At 40.6% G+C, this 20,308-nt stretch overlaps 1 protein-coding gene across 17 annotated transcripts in view; it reads left to right on the forward strand.

Moving 5' to 3' along the window:
- LOC127008120 (arrestin domain-containing protein 3-like) overlaps positions 1 to 20,308 on the forward strand; it is a 45,695-nt gene that overhangs the window by 8,895 nt on the left and 16,492 nt on the right. For 5 of the 17 annotated variants that reach the window (XM_050879730.1, XM_050879729.1, XM_050879732.1 and 2 more), the window contains exons 4-9: positions 635 to 849; positions 1,563 to 1,745; positions 3,472 to 3,654; positions 5,172 to 5,679; positions 5,901 to 6,035; positions 7,640 to 7,705. In XM_050879730.1, coding sequence (XP_050735687.1) covers positions 635 to 849; positions 1,563 to 1,745; positions 3,472 to 3,654; positions 5,172 to 5,679; positions 5,901 to 6,035; positions 7,640 to 7,705 — 1,290 coding nt within the window. Of the gene's footprint in view, positions 1 to 634; positions 850 to 1,562; positions 1,746 to 3,471; positions 3,655 to 5,171; positions 5,680 to 5,900; positions 6,036 to 7,639; positions 7,706 to 14,856; positions 14,905 to 15,848; positions 18,550 to 20,308 lie in introns of those variants that run through there. The other 12 variants (XR_007760812.1, XR_007760813.1, XM_050879735.1 and 9 more) reach the window with 9 other exon arrangements.

Here is a 20,308-nt window from a genome sequence, read left to right on the forward strand (position 1 = left end):
AAGATCTGTGATTTATCCCATACATTAGATCATTCTAGTTTTACTGGTTGCTTCAGCTTTTAATGCTGTGTTGCTACCCAGGGTGGTGGCATCTTTGCTTCATGCTGGCCATGCACACTCAACACACTTGTTGCATCCTGAAGATTTGAAGTGTTGCATCAACTTTCCTGATTTTTAACACTAAATTTTCTGTTCTTTGGAGTTTGTATTTTTTTTTCTATTAAGATTGTTACTCAAACATGCCTCTGCACTATTTTTTTTTTTAATAACCTTTGCATAAATCATTAAACTGGACCTGATTTTGATTGCACTCCTATTTCTGTATTATAATTCTTTTCCACAGAGTAATTAGCTGATTAAAAATTTTCTTTGCATGTCCACTGTATGTGAGAAACTGCCTATCATGACATGATAGATCTCAAGTGCTTATTTTAACAGTCTCAGTTTGGAGGATGCAAAGTAGATCATTAGAAGTTGATGATATACTGTGCCAGAGTCCCATAGAACAATTACTTATCAGTGTTTGACAAACTCTGTCCATCTTAAAAAAAACATGGAAACTTAGTACTACATTATTCATCTTAACTTTTATAATCCTGCGCAGCAAAGTGTGACGTGCACCTTTAACCTGCAGGCTCAGACTCGTACGAGCTTCCCCCGGGCCAGCATGTCTTTCGCTTCAACTTCCTGGTGCCAAACGGAATCCCTTCATCCTTTGAGTCACACGTGGGAAAGGTGCGGCACCAGTGCAAGGCCAAGATGGACATTCCATGGAAGACTGACAAGACTTGCACCCGCCCCTACTCCATCAACACCCTCCTGGACCTCAACACCAACCCCCAGGCCCCGGTGTGTGGGTGTTCTTATCTCATCTCTTTTGCAGGACTGAGTCTGGCTCATTATGCTGGAGCTAAAGGCTCAGAGTTTACCTAAACATACTCATGTTGAAATTAGAGCCTTTGTTTTTAGTTTATAAATAGATCTGGGGGTCAGGATGGCTGTAGTCACTACCAAACATATTGGGTGTCTCTTGAACCAAGACAAAAATAAACTATGCTGACTAGAAAAAACATCATAATTTACACAGAAATGAATAGTCTTTCTCTGAAATAGATCGTGCAGCTCTGTTAAAGCCTTATTAAACACTATTATGTAATATTCTTATGAGCTATGTTGTTTTGGTTTTCCTTAAAGCATTTTTCGTTATGTTTTTGTGGTCTACTTTAGTGATCAACGAAGGGAACTTCTTGTGTACTCTTCCACTCCTGTATTATAAATCTTTGAGACTTGAATACTAATTAATTTTGTCTATATCTTTCAGTTCATTTTCCCATTTAATTACTATGAAATACTGTACATTTACTGGTGATATGCTACATCCTCCATAATGTTTAGTTTAAGTAATGGCAGTTATGTTTTTGTGTGATAATGAGGCTTTCCAAAATTAAGATTAAAATCGTCCTTCCTCTAACATCAAAGTACCAGCACTATTACACAACACAACAGCTGACAATAGCAACAACTTCCTCTAATACATCATTCACTCGTCAACCCTCCCACAGATGCCAATCAGCTTCACCGAGGAAAAATATGCTTGTTGTTTGTGGTGTCGCAGTGGACCCATGACAGTTGCCCTGCGCATTGACCGCTCTGGCTTTGTGCCTGGTGAGAAGATGATCATCAATGCCGAGTGCATTAACACGACTAGAAATGAGATCAACCACACCAAGGTCACAATTGAGCAGGTATGGAAGGTGTATATACTAGGTGTTGTGAGGGATGGGATGGGCTTCATAAGGAAAGACAGAGAGAAATCAACCATGCCATGACTGAGATTAACTAGATACATGGGGTTTGTGTTTGTGTTGGGGCATATTAGTTTGGTTTCTTGGGGAAGGTGGAATTGATAAGATTGATTGAGTGTGACAAGGATGGCTTTCATTGTTGTAACATTAGTTTATGCATTCTGTCATTTAGGGCTGCTTTCACAGTCATTTTGTTTGTTTTGATCGTTACCAATGGTGGTGGTCGCAGCTACAGTATTTCCATGTGAAACTGGCCGATCGGGTAGTGGCGGCTGCGGGGTTAGCCTAGCCCCGCACCTTAACTCACACTCTCAACATCTCTCGCTTCGTCTGCAGCCACCACTGCCCCATTGTCCAGTTTCATGTGAAATATTAAGCGGCAATTGCTGCCATTGGTAACGATCAAAACAAACAAAGTGACTGTGAAAGCGGCCCTTAATCTTTATCCTCCTCATCTCCTTCACCTTCACTTCCTTTTGTTCTCCTGCCTCAGATCACTATCATCACCTCTCCTCCCCTCCATCCTTTCCTTTGTCTTTGTGATATATATGTTTTCACCAGTTGTTCCTCTGGTTCATGTAATGGACTGATTATTGATCATGTAAGAGTAACAAATTGAATCTCTTGATAATTTAAGCTGCTGTTTAATAAATATATTTCTGCAAGTAATATTTATCCAAATGTAGTATATTCAATACCGAAATTTTAAGCATGTGTGAAAAGGACTCTGTGAGGGCCATGGCATGACATCTCATGAACCTCAACAGGCTATCAAAACCCTAATGTCCATGTCTCTGCACCCTACTTCAACTCAGGTCATGTCTGAGTTTTATTTTGTTGTTTTAATCATGCTATGTTTTGTAGACATTGTAACAATCTTATAGTGTATGAAATATTTTGTTCATCTGTTTTCATCATGCATGTTATTGGATTTATGTGAGAGAAGCTGTGGGCTTCTGGCAGAGCAGATCATATCTCATCAAGTTATGACCAACAACCCAAGATCATGTGAATATTAAGTCAACAACATGGTTAGAAAGGGATGAACTTGATCACCAGGGAAATATATATAGCTACATGTAGACCACGCCTCCGTGGTCTAGTGGTCAGCATGCCTGGCCTCTACTCCGCGGGCCCGGGTTTGAATCCTGGCCCGGGCAGTCGGCATGCAGTTCACCCAGCTGTTCATCCTCCCTCTCGGGCTGGTCGATAAATGGGTACCTGGGGAAACCTGGGGAAGGTAAACTGTGTTCATCCGGATGTCACACTGGCCCTGTGTCCCGGGATAATGGGCTCACTCCCACCACAGGCTCAAGGGCCAATGTTACGGAGATGAGCATCGATGCCACGCGCTGCTACAGCGTATGCCCCCAACTTTACCTTTACCTTTACATGTAGACAGTTGGTGCATACCTGTATTCATGGATTTAAATTCTTGTAAGAATAGACTAAGATAGGCCTAGGACTTGGTTGTTGATTTGCAAATATATTTTTTGGCATTGCATTTCCCTTGCATGTGTAGGCCTTTACTAATTATTTCTTCCACCAAATGATTTATAATATCCCAAACACCTTTCCTCTACCGCTGCTGCACCACTCATCCTCCCATCTGTTTCCCATCTGTCACCAACTCCTCCCACACTCCATCCTTGTCGTCCCATTCCAGATCACCACATACTATGCAGAGGGACGCACCAAGAAGGAAAGGCGCAAGGTAGCGGAGATAAAGCGTGGCGTCATCGAGCCAGGCAAAGAAGACATCTGGTCTGCCGTAGAGATGACCATTCCACCTCTGCCACCGTCCAACCTTGAGTACTGCCGCATCATTGACATAGATTATGAATTTCAGGTTGGTGGTGATGCCTGCTTTTCTGTCCTTTTTTTTGATAGTCTCTTTGTATGTGTGGCTAAATTTTATGTTAAATGAGGGTTTTCCTCCTCCCTTTCTAGTGTACTTGTGAGTAATGGGCTGCTTCTTTTTTCCTTGCATGTATATTTCATCAGCATTATTGCATTATAAGATGATATATTGGAAAATATACTAAAGGGAAAAAAGTTTATGAAACAGTACTCAAAAGAAAATTAGAAGAGTTTCTAAAGAAAGCAAGGGTTATTTTTTATATACTGTTGAGCTTATCTACTTTGTTCCTTTCATTGTCAAATTGTTGTTTTTCTGGTACTATGGAGCATAGCTGGGCACGATAACAGAAAACCTTATTCCTGATAACCGATAACTGATAATGGAAAACCTTATCGGCGATAACCGATATTCGTTAACTGGAAACACAAATATAGGCGATAACCGATACTCGATATTAATCCATAATTCCGATAGCGATAAGTCCGATAGGCGAAAATGATACTATATTATTTCCAATAAAAAAACGTAGATGAATTCAAATTTTCATTACTTGTATTTTAGAAAACTTACAAAACCTGAAAACCACAAGTTGACACGTACCTATGGACGGTAATACTAGAAACGCCTGAACCGTGTTGTGTTATTTGGCGTCCCCACCGTCAAATGTTGGCGCTTTTGTTTACAAACACTGGTCTCTCGTGAACTGTGCATGCTCAGACCAGCAAGTGTAGACCTATACAATCTCACAAAGCTTTTTAACCGTAATTAAGAGTTGCTGGAAGGCTGAATCAGACATACAGTACCACTTCCACCATCCCCGCTGTTTCTAGAACGACACTCTGTGCGAGTTGTATTTATATGTACAGAGTGCTGTTTTAGAAACGGCGAGGATGGTGGTACTGTTTGTCTTAATGTGTTAAAAAGCTTTGTGAGACTCTACAGGGCTACACTTACTGGTCTGAACATGCGTAGTTCACGAGAGACCAGTATTTGTAAACAAAAGCGCCAACATTTGACGATGGGACACCAAATAACACAACACTGGGTGCCTTCAATATCATGGCGTGCTCACAAACGAATATGGAATATCAAATTTGAGGCAGTGAATAATAATTTTGGGGGGCAAAGTTAAATGATTTTTCTTTTTGATATATTAATTTTTGAGTCTTACATAAACAAAAAATAACCTAGTGTTTTAATGGTGATGATCAAAGCATGAAATCTCTTCACCGAAGATATTTCATGCCCTGAAGTTTTTTCATACAACACCGGGCGCCCGGGCCATGTGTAGGGAGGGGACAACGTTTTTTTTTCTGAGTCGGAAAAAAGTAGCGATTATCGCCAGTTTGGTTACAAAAGTAATGAAGATACCGATATATATTTAAATAAGTAGCGGATGGCCGATAACCCGATTTTGTTATCAGCGATAAAGTATCGCGATAACTTATCGCGATAACGCCCAGCTATGCTATGGAGTGTGGCCTTGAAACTGACATTTTTTGCAGTTTGAGATGGAGCCGTCAGGCTGCCACACTGACCTGGACTTTGCTGTGCCTGTCATCATCGGCTCAATACCTCTCCAGCAATACTTCTCCTCCTTTGCGCCTGCTGTGCCTCCCCCCGCCTATCCCAGTCCTGGTGCCCCTGGCTATCCTGCTGCTGGTGCCCCAGGGTATCCTGCTCCTGGTGCCCCAGAGTATCCTGCTCCTGGTGCCCCAGGGTATCCTGCTCCTGGTGCCCCAGGGTATCCTGCTCCTGGTGCCCCAGAGTATCCTGCTCCTGGTGCCCCAGGGTATCCTGCTCCTGGTGCCCCAGGGTATCCACCTCCACCAGGGTACCCTGAACTGCCTGCCTACAACCCCAATGCCCCACCTGCTGTAGGGTTTGCAGCTGGTGGAGTGGTACCCAACTCACCACCACAAAACTCTGCCTTTATGCCTCCACCTTACCCAGGTTCCCCGGCCCCCTCTGCTCCACCAACCTTCCCAGGCATCCAGCAGTACCCTGGCATGCGTGAGTGGTGGTGCTAGTTTTGGTGATGATATGAAGTTAAGAGATGATGCTCCCATCTGCAATCTAATCTGTACACTCCTATTCTCACTCAACTTTTTATTTACCGTAAGGTAGAGATTTGATGTTCCAACTATATTCCATCCATTTATATCAGATATTGCCTTGAATTAATCTTTCAAAGTTAGGGCACAGGCTAGTATCTTTACTGCCTTCTCTTGCAGCCCTGCCTGAGTATAACCCATGCATGTTTGGGATGACCAAGTTCAGCGAGCATGACAGTGATGACGAGGATCAGGAACACGGCTTTGCTCCATTCTACGTCTCCTACGCCCTTTTGGGCTCCAGAAGACCTCCAGGTATGACTCAGAAGGCTGAGTGACTGAATAAAATATATAAAATGCTAATTAATATCACTATTTGCATAGTAAATGAGATGATCAAGCCTCAATCTTTCCTGTTTCTGCCCATAGTCAAGTCTGATCTTTCCTTTAACTCACCAAAAACTTGGATCAATAGAAAATATCAAAACCTTGCTAACTCTAACTTAACTCTCCCAGAGACTTCTAGCATTAAGCCAAAAATATCTTCAACAGTTTTACTCTGTATCTTTCTCACCTCTTCTTAAGGAGAGCGTTCGCTGTGGATTTTTCAAAAATATCGATAAAATTCTAAAAATTCACATGTCTTCGTACACGCCTCGGCTAGCTTGTGGCAAAATATTATGCAGAAATATGCAAAAATGACAGTTATGGCCGAATTCCTCCCTGCCCTCTTTTGCTCGTCACTTACGTCACTATAAAACACTTGCTTGCACCATAACGGGCTGGGGCTCTTCTACTGGCACTATGGGCTGGCACGTAAAAAAAAAAAAAAGAAAAAAAGCTATATTTATACACATGTGCATACATCGTTTCAGCATATAAAATAACCTAAAAGAATATTTGTATGGCATCTTGAGGCAAACTAGCATCTGTGAAGGTCTTGGAGGCAACAGAGCTGACACATACATCAGTCACCCCGGAGGAGCCACAGATAAGTTTCGCACGTCGGCTGGTGACCAGGATTTCCAAGAAAAGGACGCCATCAGACACACAAAGTCCTTCAAAACAAAGAAAAAAATGGAATTCAGTAAAGAATACCAACTGGGAAGGCATCTAGGTTTATAGGGCGAACTCTATAAATCCGCGGACTTTAACACTCCTTTTTAGAAAACGGGATTAGTTTAAGTTTTTCTGCAATAACTTCGCCGCTATTTGGCCGATTTTAATAAACAATACATCTTTAGAAAGAGAAGCTGAAGTGCAAGCTTTTCATCATGAGTTTTCTTTTCAATTAAGGGACAATTGTCAGAAAAAATTAATATCGTTAGATACATCAACAAAATTGAAAAAAATTCTCATCATTTAACAAAAGCAAAATTGAAAAAATTTCCATGATGAATCTTTTGGATTTTGTTTTAAGTTTCTTTGGTATTTTTTCAGCAGCGTAGGTCATTAGATGAGAGAGAAATTTTAAGTTGAGTTTTGTTAAAAAATTTCATTTTATTTTTTCCTGCTATTATGTATCGACTTAAAGATCTGAAAGTAAGAATATATTACTTCACCATAAGCATACATTGCACATGAATATAATCAGGACCATACGCTAATAATTAAAGACATGGCGGACGCTCCCCTCAATCCTGATTGCACTACAACTGTCAAACCTAGCTCTGATGTAGAACTCTTTCCACAGACTTTTTCTGAAGATTTCACTTTGGATTGGGAAGTAAAATGGTTGTGGATACTTTTGGATAGATACCAAAGGTCTCAGAAGGAATTACATTTCTGAATATTTTGAAATCTTCTGTTAATGTAAGAATTTTTAGTGAATTGAAGAACAGATTTAGCTTGGTTCTGGGCAGATATATAAAGTGCTTGGTATCAGAGTTGGAAGGCTCATTTTTCTCAATCTGTTGCAGCTGCAGGTATGGAAAATGCCCCAGGCCTACTTGGAGCCCCCAGCCCAGAATACTGCAATGGATCAGGTGGGTAGGTTGGCAGTGTGTGTGTGTGTGTCATTATTATTTGCTATAAAGCTTTAATGATTGCAAAGGACTAAAGACAGCAGTGCCATCAGATCATATTTATAGGTCAAAATTTTACTCACCTTTCTAATGCCAAATTGGATGAATGTTACCATAGTCTTATGTTCCTCAGTGTATGCATTATTAAGTATCTTGGCTTTATGAGATCATAACCAATTATCTGCAGCTACCTTCTTCTGCAAGTGGCTTATTTTTTATTAGAATGTTATGCACTCAATGTCGTTCATAATTACAAAGTGGAGGTGATCGAAGACAATCTTAGATAAAACTGAGAGATCCTTGATGAGCATTTGAGAATCCATGGATTGCAACTGCTTGTTTGATGAACTTGCTTGCAGTGAAAGATGCCAATAGAAAGGATTTTTGTTCAAAAGAAAAGTTGCAAGTATCCCTTTAGCATAGTGGTTCACATGCCTAACTCTGAATCTATAGGCCTGGGTGTGAAGCCACTACAAATCTTAGCTTGACTGTTCCACTTTCACACTCCTTATGACCGGGTTCTCAATGCTCTTTATAATGTTAAGTGTGCTCCATCCTGCTCCAGGAAATGCTCTAATTTTATCCCTCTACATGGGCCTCTGTCTGCCCTGACTTCTACAGTTCATGGATAGCCACTCATTACTTAGGTTCTCCATCTGTTATCAGTTTGAAAGGCTTGCAGCGTTCCATCACTCCTGGCATATATCTCAATGGGAATGGCTCATGTTCTTTGCGTCAGGTGTCTGACTGCCTACTTCAGACTAGCTAAAGATATGGTTGTTATCATGAGTCTGTTAGTGACTGCCAAAGTGAAGGTCACTGCAGTTCCTTGGTTATGGTCATTGTCATCAGATAACCATCTCATATTTGAGCCCATCTGATGGTGCATGATTGTTAAACTCCATTCAGCTGTCTTCGTCCTGAATTTAGATTTGGTACGAGATGAGCATAACTTGCATGTACAGAAGAACCTCACTTTACCAATTCAGAGAACTAGTTTTTGTATTCCATTTTATTATTCCCATGACTGTTATGCAGGAAACTAAGTAAAGACTAACCTCCTTTATGTTGACAACAAGGAAAATGAGGTTCATCTGTTCCTTTTGAAGCATGATGTGATCGATTGACTAAATGTGCATTCTTTTATTTACTAATGCTAAGTACTGAGTTGCATTACTTTTCTCAGAGTTGATAATAGAAAAGGCTTTGTTTAACAGCATTTTGATTAAAAATAACTTTCTTTGAACTTGCATTACATTATGAGTTGTCTATTTTCATTGATGCAATTATTACAATGATAGTTAAATAATATACATAGAGTTGCAAATCTGGCAAGATTGTCTTTTCATCTAGGAGTACTTTATATATGAGGCACTTAATAACATAGTGTACCAAACGCTATATATAGAAAATGGAGAAAAACACAGTTAAAGTTGTGCTGCTTTCAAAATGCTATAACTTACTTTCCATTGAATATTTTTTTATGCATTTTTTTAATGTTTAGCTTAACATTCCTTCTTTCATGTCATACTAAATTTGCTTTGAAAAAAATATGTGTGTTTTGGAAGGTATAACAATAGCTGCATTTTCCTCCAGCATAGATATTGAGAGAGAGACTGTATTCTCAGTAAACATTTATTTTGATAAAACCAACCCAAGATATTAATGTAACAATCTGGAAATCAAAATCGATGTATGTCTTACATTTAAAAGAAAACAAAAACCATCATAATAAAAGCCTTCCTTTGGAAACAACGCAAAGCTTCAAGAAGAACGGGATGTATGTTTGTAAAGCTGTAATATTATAAATCATTGGAGAACAAAGGTAGGATTTGCATCAGAGTGGATAAAACAAAACCTGCATTGTAATCATTAACAGTTACTGCATGAAAAATCATTGTCAAGAAGATCGTTGTCAAGTTCTATTTCTTCATCTTCTCCAAGTCTCTCTTGTCCTTGTGTTCCTTGTAGCTCCTTTTGTTCACTGATAATTCCACACAAAAAAGAACACTTGTGTTTCTGTCATAAAGGTGCACAATGATTTCAGATTGTTAATCTTGCTCCTCTGCAAGGCAATGGGATGATGGTACTTTAGTTCTAGATCAACACTACTAAGATTAAACTCTGAGGGGGCATAGGCACTCTTCCCAGGCATCAACCTCACTGGATGTAGTAGTGCACTGTCACTGTAATCCATACTAAGAAAGTAACCTTTTCTTTAATTTAACTGAAATGCAAATTTCCTGGCATCCTTGAATCTCACAGAAGGGTCACGAGGCTTACGCTGCACCACATACTTTCTCTGTTTATTAAAATGAACAGAGTTCTCCCTTTTCATTTTCACTACCTCATAGTGATCATACACTGCACCTTGAATAATTGCACAGTAATCATCAACATCATGCACATCCCCATGCACTCGAATTGCCTTCTCAATGTGGCCAAATGCACGGTCGCAGGCCATGTAGCTGGCGCGGCATCAAGAAAATGTGTACAATGTCCTGCAGCCTATGACTGTGTAGCTCCTTCAGATAGTTTAACATAACATTAATATTCTTATTCTGTCCTCCGCAGTTGTCACTAAACACGATAAGGCGTCCAAAGTCATTAGCGTCATACTCACTGTCAAGCTGTTTTAGTACGCATGATGCAATTTCCACAGAACCCCTGCCACCCGTCACCTCATCCCACACAAAAAATTTTGACTTTCTTGTTTTCAGGTTGTGGATACACAAAATGTATGCCCACATTTTGCGTTTATAGTAAGTCACATTCGTTGATAATCTTGGGACATGCAAAGTCTGCTGTAAATCGATGCAAATGGAACGCGTATTATCATCACTGTTTCTTGCATAATCCTTCATTGCCTGCTGCCATGCTGCAGCTCTTGTGGTGTGTTGCTGTAGCTTCTCCTTCAGTTCCTTCTTCAGATCATCATTCCCCACTTCCTGTACTCCCTCAGCTGATGCTTTCAGCTGATCACATGTACTACATGTGTCAGTCATGGGGGGCTTGAAAGAAAGGTTGAATTCTTCCGTAAACACTTTACGGTAATAGCTTGCCTTCACCCTTTTGTTACAGTCTGCTGGGTGTTCCTTTTCAATCCACACTAGGTATATGCTGTACAGATGTTCTATACTAAGGTCAGATGCAAGGTAATGCCTGTGTGGAGATTTTGCCCCAGTATAATGACTGGAGACAGTCAGCAGTGACATAATGTGTTCATGAACAAGTTCCTTCCGATGATCTGTTATTGCCCGTGACTGTGGATGTTTACCATGCAGGTCAGTAGTTGGTGTAGAGGCCTCACTTGCTTTTTTCAGGGCATTGTCCACTCTTCGCCTACTCAATCCAAAAAATGACCAAAAGCCATGCCGACACACCTGATACACAGTATTCTGGTGCACCATAGTATACTGCAAGCTGTAACTCCATAAGGGGCCAGGGAAAGCGGGGTCTCTTGGCTTTCGTCTGCATTTTACTTCAGCCTTATGCACAAGATTCTGAATGTAAGAGTTCTGCAAATCAAAATCTCCAGTGTCCCAAAATTCTTTGAACAATAAATTAATCACTGGCCTAGTTACTTTCATAAAACAGCCATCATGACACGGCTCACCAACAGCACGTGCCGCAACTTGAGGCTTCGTAGCTCTGCTCACATACGCCTTGCCTGTGTTCCTGAGCTTTTTACTAATGTTTTGTGCTCACATCTCTGGCCTCCTCACTTTTTTGCTGCTATGAGTAGGACCAGCAGCTTTTTGTTCATTGCTAGAGTCACTCATATTGCCGAGAAGATAAAGAAAACCCCTTGTGCAGCAGTGAAAACAGCAGTGTTAAAACCCAGTCTATGTTTTAAAGAGCACAGCACTCAGGGAAGTCATACGCGGGGTGGAGGGAACGCTCGGACTAGAGTTGCCATTGTTTGCATTTCCCATTTTTTGTATGTTTTCCCTAATTTACTCTCATACAATCACATGCTGAAATATTACATGAAGCTAGAATAACGTTAAAATCATTAATGCCATAAAGAAGACTGTGCAAGACTGTGATAAAAAAGAAATACTGTTATTATCTGGAAACACTCAGACAGCATGTGGCTGGGTGGCCCTTGGTATACTCTGTTACCAGCATGAAGGTGCACTGAAACACCGAGGTGAAGCGGACGACTATATCATGTTACTAAAGGGGAGTTTTGACCCAAATGCAGTTAGCATTTTGTACCTCGTGGTTGCTCTCCAGATGGAAGAGGGTTTAGGCTACACAGTGCTACACTTAACTCGATTTCCTTATCGGTGGCGCTTGGTACACTATGTCATTAGGGGCCTCATATATAAATTTGTATTTTTTTTTAGGCTAGATTTTATAGTAGATAGATATAGCTATGAAATATTCTTGAAGCATAATTTACTGGGTATATTTGTATAAAACATATCACATTTTTGTCATCCCCTTTCATAAGTGTTCATCACATAGACCTCATTGGATAAAAACAATATCAAATGTCACTCTTAATTTCTTGCCCATGAAAAGTTACTTTTCAATGTTGGGTGCCACACACCACTGAAAGGGCCAGACACTCGAGGAAAGTATAAGAAATCTGGACTTAAAGCAAGATTTTTCATGAAGAGGAATGCAATGACACTAAATTGGCCATGAAGTACTGACTGGTGGCTGTGGAAAACAAAATAATGCTTGAAGGGAGCAAGATTGGTCTTGTAAATCCCCAGTAAATATAAAAATACTCTTAGAATATTTCTTATTTTGTATGTTAACTTTTTAGTAATTTTATAATCACAATATTATTGTATCCCTTTCAAATAAGAGCTTGTGCCAAGTATTTGTGCATCACCAGATTCTTGTGCTTTAAAGATCCTATGATATTATTATTATTATTATTATTATTATTATTATTATTATTATCATTATTATTATTACATGTTGAAAATCCCTTATCTGAAATTCCTGGGACCAAAAATGTTGCGGATTTCGGATTTTTCGGATTCCAGAATACTTTTATTTGAATCTAAATAATATGAAAACTTAAATAGGGGATTATTCACGAGAAGGTAGCCTACTAATTTCGAGATGTATCATGACTGCTTATTTCTGGGCAAAATATGATGCTGTTTATTATGGAGATAGTATTCTCCGGAGATCACTAAATGATTGACTTTTCAATTGCCTGTTGTGCAACTGCAGCTGCCCGCCGCCACGGCTTCAAAATAGCTCACAGAAAGGTTCAACTTGCTTACTGTTTCTATATTTTGCTCACCGTTCACAAATATCACAAGTGGAGAAACTAGAACAAAACTAGGCAAATTAGTGTTTTTCCTGCTGTGTATTCCCCCAGTGTGCATGCGTATTGAACAGCAGAGCGACTTATTTTTGCAAGGAGGTATTTCTCGCAACACAGACCCGCGTATAGTGGACTGTCCTGCGCTGCGTTAAGTATTTCCGCTGCCCCACACTATGTGCTGTGTGAATTTAAACTAACCAAAGCAGATAAAATTCAATATTTTAAAACTGTAGTGAGCGCATTATTTTGTGAACCACAAAACCAGTCCATAAAACTTTGTTGAGGGTCGTCCTGAAATATGTGCAAAATACGCGTCGTAACGTCCCTCCCCCCTTCCTCTTGCCTTCACCAACAGTGGGCAGCGGCTGTCAGTCATGGCAGGCTAGAGAAATTTCTGGGCTGCCACCCGTTCCTTAAAATATGGATTCATTCTTTATTGGAGAATGGGATGTTGCCTTCCTTATTTTTTTTTAGCTTAAGTTGGCAATCCTAACTGAGACTCTAATCCCCATTGTTTTCCGCTTTAGGTCCGATTCATGCTATAGGTACGGTCACGCTCAAGTCATGGTCCGCTCTTGCTCCGCTCACGGTCCTGGTGTATTCACACTGTAGCGATGGTCACGCTGCGGTTGCGGGCCCGTGTCATCCTTTCTCCCGTCATCAGTAGAGATCACACCATTGTTGAGTGAAGATGTGGGAATTTTCAGATGAGGAGTTGGCAATAGTCGCCATTGCACTGGACGAGCAAGAAAAAGAAACAGAAAAACTAAGTCGGAAAAGGAAGAGAGAGTGGGTTCATCCGATCCTGGAAGACGGGATGAGTGAAGGGGAATTCCATTCACTGTTTCCTGGATTGGTTGATCATGAAAGTAAATTCCGCGAGTACTTCAGAATGAGCATTGGGACATTTGAGAAAATACTGTTGAAAATTGAAGATAAACTGCTCGAAGTGAGACGGGACTGTTGCCACTGGTGGTTCACTGTACTCATGGTCCGCTCTTACTCCGGTCAAGATTTGTTTTGAAGGGATTGTGACCGGAGTGAGAGCGGACTGTGAGCGCCAGTGTGCATGCTTTCATTGAAGTGCATGCTTTCATTGAAGTGCATACTTTCATTGAAGTGCATGCTTTCATTGAAGTGCATACTTTCATTGAAGTGCATGCTTTCATTGAAGTGCATGCTTTCATTGAAGTGCATGTAGTAATATGTGACAGGACCGTGAGCTGAGTGAGAGCGGACTATGACTTGAGCGTGACCGTACCTATAGTGTGAATAGCCTTAAGCACTCTCATCTTGTGGCAAACAAAGGGAACCCATGCTCACGTCTTCGACCTGTACAAAGAAAGACCGACTTGATCGGCTAGGCTGACGTCGGCCAATAATCGGTCTATCGGCATCCTTCCCTCCCTTTTATGAGCCGTCACCTGGCAAGGGTCTGTGGTCCCTCCTCAGAGGGACGTACACGCTTGACCCTGACAGCCTCCATATAGCCCATGTACCCACCCATGACGTGGCAAAAAATAAATAAATAAATAAATAAACGCTGATGTCAGCATTATAAAAAAAAATAAAAAAAACGGATCTTGGAGGTTTTCAGATTTTGGAATTTCAGATAAAGGATTCTCAACCTGATAATTTTATCATTTATTATATTATTATTATTATTATTATTATTATTATTATTATTATTATTATTATTATTATCATTATCATTATCATTATTAGTATTATCATTATCAATATTATATATTTGTTAATGATTTTTCTGCCCATGATTTGTCTCATTTTTACAATGGTCCACTCTCTCCTACTGAAGACACAGCAGTACTGGTCCAGCATGACATGTCTGCAACGTAGTGATTAGGTAATTCATTGAGTTTTAAAGTTTTCTGCATAGCTTTGTTCTGCAATGCTGGGAGGACTACCTACAACACTTATTTATAGTTGCATGTGTCATAGTAGTGCACTAACTTTGCACCTTTGTGTTCAAAGAGAATGTGTGCAAGGACAAAAGGTCAGTATATGCCTTGTGTGAATGAGGAATAGGGCTACCTGAGTTACTGCTGCTTTTTCTTTGTAATCTAACAGTAAAATCATAAGTCGTTATCACAGTAATCACAAGCCCAGTACCCTCTACATATATGCATATTGGGGAAAAATAATACAGAATTAAAAGAGCTTGTCAAATAGTGCTTATAAGATAGTAGCACAAGACATCTTAATGTGCATAGAAAGTGTGAGATCTTCCCCTTTTTGTTAAGAAACAGAGTATGTGGCAGAGCCTCTCTAGTATATCACTCACTGCTTAGCTGATAGTAATTCATGGGCATTATGCTTTTTATTCTGGTGGCTTCAGGAGTTATCCTCTCGGGTTCTGTGTTCCAGCCCACTGCCAGCAGTCACACCAACCTCTGATCTGGGTTGGTTGGGGTAGAGCCCACAACCCTGTAAAAAAAGTTAACCACCAAATACAAAATAAGAAATGGAGGTTGAGGTTGGAGCTTATGCTGTGATTGCGACCCTGTTCTGCTAGGGGGGCCTGACCATGCTGCAGGCTCCTTTAATGCACCCACATTGATTGAGCCTGCAGCCTGTGATGGGTCTAAAGAACACCTTTGTCTCAAAGTGGGAATGCCACCAAGTCATGAGAATTGGTCAACTATGTCACTGAAAAGTACAGATTTATTATTATTATTATTATTATTATTATTATTATTATTATTATTATTATTATTATTATTATTATTATTATTATTATTATTGTTATTGTTATTATTATTTATTATTATTATTTTTTTTTTTTTACAGCAGAGGAAACGGCTCAAGGGCAAAAAGAAAGGAAACAATAATGAAAAAAAAAGCCTGCTACTCGCTGCTTCTATAAGAAGCGTTCAGAGGAGTGGCCAAAAGACAGGTCAGTTTCAAGAGGAGAGGTGTCCTGATACCCTCCTCTTGAAAGAGTTCAAGTCGTAGGCAGGAAGAAATACAGATGAAGGAAGATTGTTCCAGAGTTTACCTGTGTGAGGGATGAAAGGTTAACTCATGCGTAAAGGATTTGGACAGTAAAGGGATGACCTTGAGTAGAAAGTCGTGTGCGGTGAGGCCGCGGGAGGGGGGGAGGCATGCAGTTAGCAAGTTCAAAAGAGCATTCAGCATGAAAATATCGATAGAAGACTGAAAGAGAGGCAACATGGCGGCGGAATTTAAGAGGTTGAAGACTATCAGTAAGAGGAGGAGAGCTGATGAGACAAAGAGCCTTGGACTCCACTCTGTCCAAGAGAGCTGTGTGAGTGGAGCCCCCCCCACATGTGAAATGCATACTCTATAGGAGGGTGGACAAGGCCCCTGTATATGGATAGCAACTGTGCGGGGGAGAAGAACTGGCAGAGACGATACAGAACGCCCAACCTCGAGGAAGCTGATTTAGTGAGAGAAGATATGTGAAGTTTCCAGTTAAGATTTTGAGTTAAGGATAGACTGAGGATGTTTAGTGTTGAAGAAAGTGACAGCTGAGTGTTGTTGAAGAATAGGGGATAGGTGTTTGGAAGATTGTGTCAACTTGATAGGTGGAAAAATTGGGTTTTTAAGGCATTGAAGGACACAAGGTTTCTTTTACCCCATTCGGAAATGATAGCAAGGTTAAGCGTTCTGCAGCCTCCAGTCTGGAGTCTTGTAATTCCTGTTGAGAGGGTCTTCTGTTGAAAGAAGTTGAATAATGCAGAGTGGAGTCGACAGCGTATCAGTGGATAGGACAGTTTGTTATGGAAAGATCATTGATGAATAACAGAAGAGAGTAGGTGATAGGACAGAACCCTTTGGAACACCACTGTTGATAGGTTTAGGGGAAGAACAGTGACCGTCTACCACATCAGAGATAGAATGGCCGGAAGGGAAACTGGAGATAAAGGAACAGAGAGAAGGATAGAATCTGAAAGAGGGCAGTTTAGAATGCAAAGAGTTGTGCCAGACTCTCTTGAAAGCTTTTGATATGTTTTGCGCAACTGAGAAAGTTTCACCAAAACGGCTAAGAGAGCAAGAAGATCGCCAGTAGAACGCCCCTTGCGGAACCCATACTGGCGATCAGATAGAAGGTCAGAATTGGAAAGGTGCTTTTGAATTTTCTGGTTAAGGATTGATTCAAAAGCTTTAGATAGGCAGGAAAGTAAAGCTATAGGGTAGTAGTTTGAGGGATTGGAATGGTCACCCTTCTTAGGCAAAGGCTGTATGAAGGCATACTTCCAGCAGGAAGGAAAGGTAGATATTGATAGGCAGAGGCGAAAGAGTTTGACCAGGCAAGGTGACAGCACGAAAGCACAGTTTTTATGGACAATAGGAGACACTCCATCAGGTCCATAAGCCTTCTGAGAGTTGAGGCCAGAGAGGGCATAGAAAACATCATTCTTAAGAATCTTAATAACAGGCATAAAGGAGTCAGAGGGGGGGATGAGTGGGAGGAATATGCCCAGAATCATCCAGAGTGGAGTTTTTACAAAAAGTTTGAGAAAAGAGTTCAGCCTTAGAGATAGATGAGACGGCGGAGCTGCCGTCAGGGTTAAGGAGAGGAGGGAAAGATGAAGAGTAAAATTGGAGGAGATATTTTTGGCTAGGTGCCAGAAGTCTCCGGAAGAATTAGAAAAAGCAAGGTTTTGACATTTACTATGGATGAAAGCTTTTGGTAAGTTGAAGAATAGATTTGGCACGATTCTGGGCAGAAATGTAAAGATCATGGTTAGCAGGAGTGCGAAGGCTCTGGTACACTTACTCCTCTTCAGTCTGTCTGTCACCTTTACATAATTAATCAGTCAATGGGGGCATACGTCAGGGGGTGTGTAGCCTCACCCACCTTATGACACCAGGCCCGGGGGTCCTGGCCTTTACATAAGATCAAATTTTATGTGATATTATCAACATATAAATTATTGATATGCTTTGGTATTGCTAGCAGTGAATTGCTGAGCTAGCAACTATGTTTTTTGGGTATTGAAGTGGTGGTAGTGATGATGTTAGAGGTGGTGGTGGTAAAGATGGTTGGTGATGGTGGTGGTGGTTGTAGCAGTCATGGTGATGATGTTAAAGGTGGTGGTGGTAAAGATGGTTGGTGATGGTGGTGGTGGTTGTAGCAGTCATGGTGATGATGTTAAAGGTGGTGGTGGTAAAGATGGTTGGTGATGGTGGTGGTGGTTGTAGCAGTCATGGTGATGATGTTAGAGGTGGTGGTGGTAAAGATGGTTGGTGATGGTGGTGGTGGTGGTGGTAGCACGTCACACAGTGCACACCTTTTGTGTCATTGCCACTGGCAGGATGGGTTATATTTGCACAGGTTTGCAGCCCAATGGTCCAGCACCCAGCCTGCTAAAGTTTGGGAAATAGTGAGTTACTAAAGATTATCAGAAGAAAATTTAATACAATTTTCATTCATCAAGTAATTTTAGTGCTATGGCATAATAATGTTGCCAGCAATTTCAAACCAATAATTACAGAAAATGAAATAAATAATGCATTTTCCACACACCATTGTATTCATATACATTATAGTATATCATAAAACAAAACAATAGCGTTGTTGATTTACAGGTAAATAACAAGTAACGCAGGTAAGTTAATCTATGAGACAGGTTGGTATTCATGACTGGTCACACACACCAGGACAGCCACATAGAGGTTGCCAGGTCGTGTCATTTATGGCATTTTTGTCTTAAATCAAGGTGGTCGCCAAGAAATGCTATGTTTTATGGTATATGTTAAGTATTCCCATAATAATGTCATATTTAGTCATCAATCTGCCATCTTTTGCCATTCTTGGGGACAATTATATATGAATCTTCAGGAATAATTGTACGTTTACAATCAAATGGAAACACCAGAGTCTTTACAAACTAAAAAAAAATATATTAACTTTAGCAAAGTTTGCGATATATTATCAGTCATTAAAATATTCTGATACTTTTCAATATATGTCCTATAATAACATAGAACACTATTTATTCATGAAATATACAAAGGGAAATCTGAAAATGTCCTGCTTTCTACCCCGACAAGTCAACACTTTCCCGACCCCATCTGGTCCCTCACAGGGTAGCGTAAAGCAACCCCAACTGCATGGGGACAATTAACACTGCGGTTTATGGCCACGGGAAAGGGAAGGGAAGGGAACGGGAACAGGGAAGACTAACACTACGGCCATGAGTCCCACCAAAACACTGATTTTTCAAGTTATCGTCGAGTTGTGAAAGATTACCCACATGCTGTCTGGATCTTCAATCAACCCTAACTTCAGTGACATCGTTCAAGTGGAGCACTAGGGGGCAGCATGGGCCAAGCAAAGAGTCATATATCATGGCAGTCACTATAAATTAAATTTGCCTGTGCCATTAATGGGCTAGGACTGTCCAAGAGGCCCCTCAAGAAACCCTGCCAGTGCTACTGGCAGCACCTAAAAATGAAGAAAAAAAAGCTTACCTTGGCTGACTACTGAGCTGCTTAGATGGTGTGGCTGAGCAGAGGATACAAAGAGATGATCCACATGTCATGGGGAAGGGTACTGCTAAATGGGGCTCTGTGCATTTTATTCTTTCACCTGTTTGTTATGTAGTCTGCGTGTCTTCCCACTAAGTTCAAGTTGGGAGGGGTAGGGACTGGTCCTTCATTGCCCCTCTGTGTGGCAGCTGGTTCCTCTAGTAAGCCAGACAAGGTAGGTGCTGTGGGTTCTTGGCTGAAAATAACAGATTTAAAGTTATCTAATTATCCCTCCGTTTGTAAATATGTTAGAGCTCCATCTCTCCATATATCCTTCCATGTGCTCCTCTCTCTCTTGGAATTCTTGCTGAGGAAGATGCATACAAAGTCGTCAGAACATTCATTGTGGCTGTTGACTGATCTTCATGGAAATTGTATAATTAAATTTAAGAGGAGGAAACAGGGAAAAGATAAATAAACAGAGGAGCAGGTTCATCACCATTATCATGACCATCATCAGTCATTAGTGGCCCTTTCCCAGTGTTCTCCTCCTCTGATATTTGTATACTCCAGCCTGCTCTGGCAGATGCTCAATTTTCATCTCTTCACCTGACTCTACCTGCCCTGACTTCTTCAATTTCTGGGTTGACACTCTTACTTCAGTTGTTTATCTGTTTTCACTTACATGCATATGATCTGCTCACATCCATTCCTTATTTTTTATTGTCCTGAGAAGATTTTCAAATTCATCTGTTCCCTAATCCATTATGCTCACCTCCATTCTTTTAAGTTATACCCAGTATTTCTGTCCC

The sequence above is a fragment of the Eriocheir sinensis genome, chromosome 37 (genome assembly GCF_024679095.1).
Source record: "Eriocheir sinensis breed Jianghai 21 chromosome 37, ASM2467909v1, whole genome shotgun sequence".
Classification (NCBI taxonomy): domain Eukaryota; kingdom Metazoa; phylum Arthropoda; class Malacostraca; order Decapoda; family Varunidae; genus Eriocheir; species Eriocheir sinensis.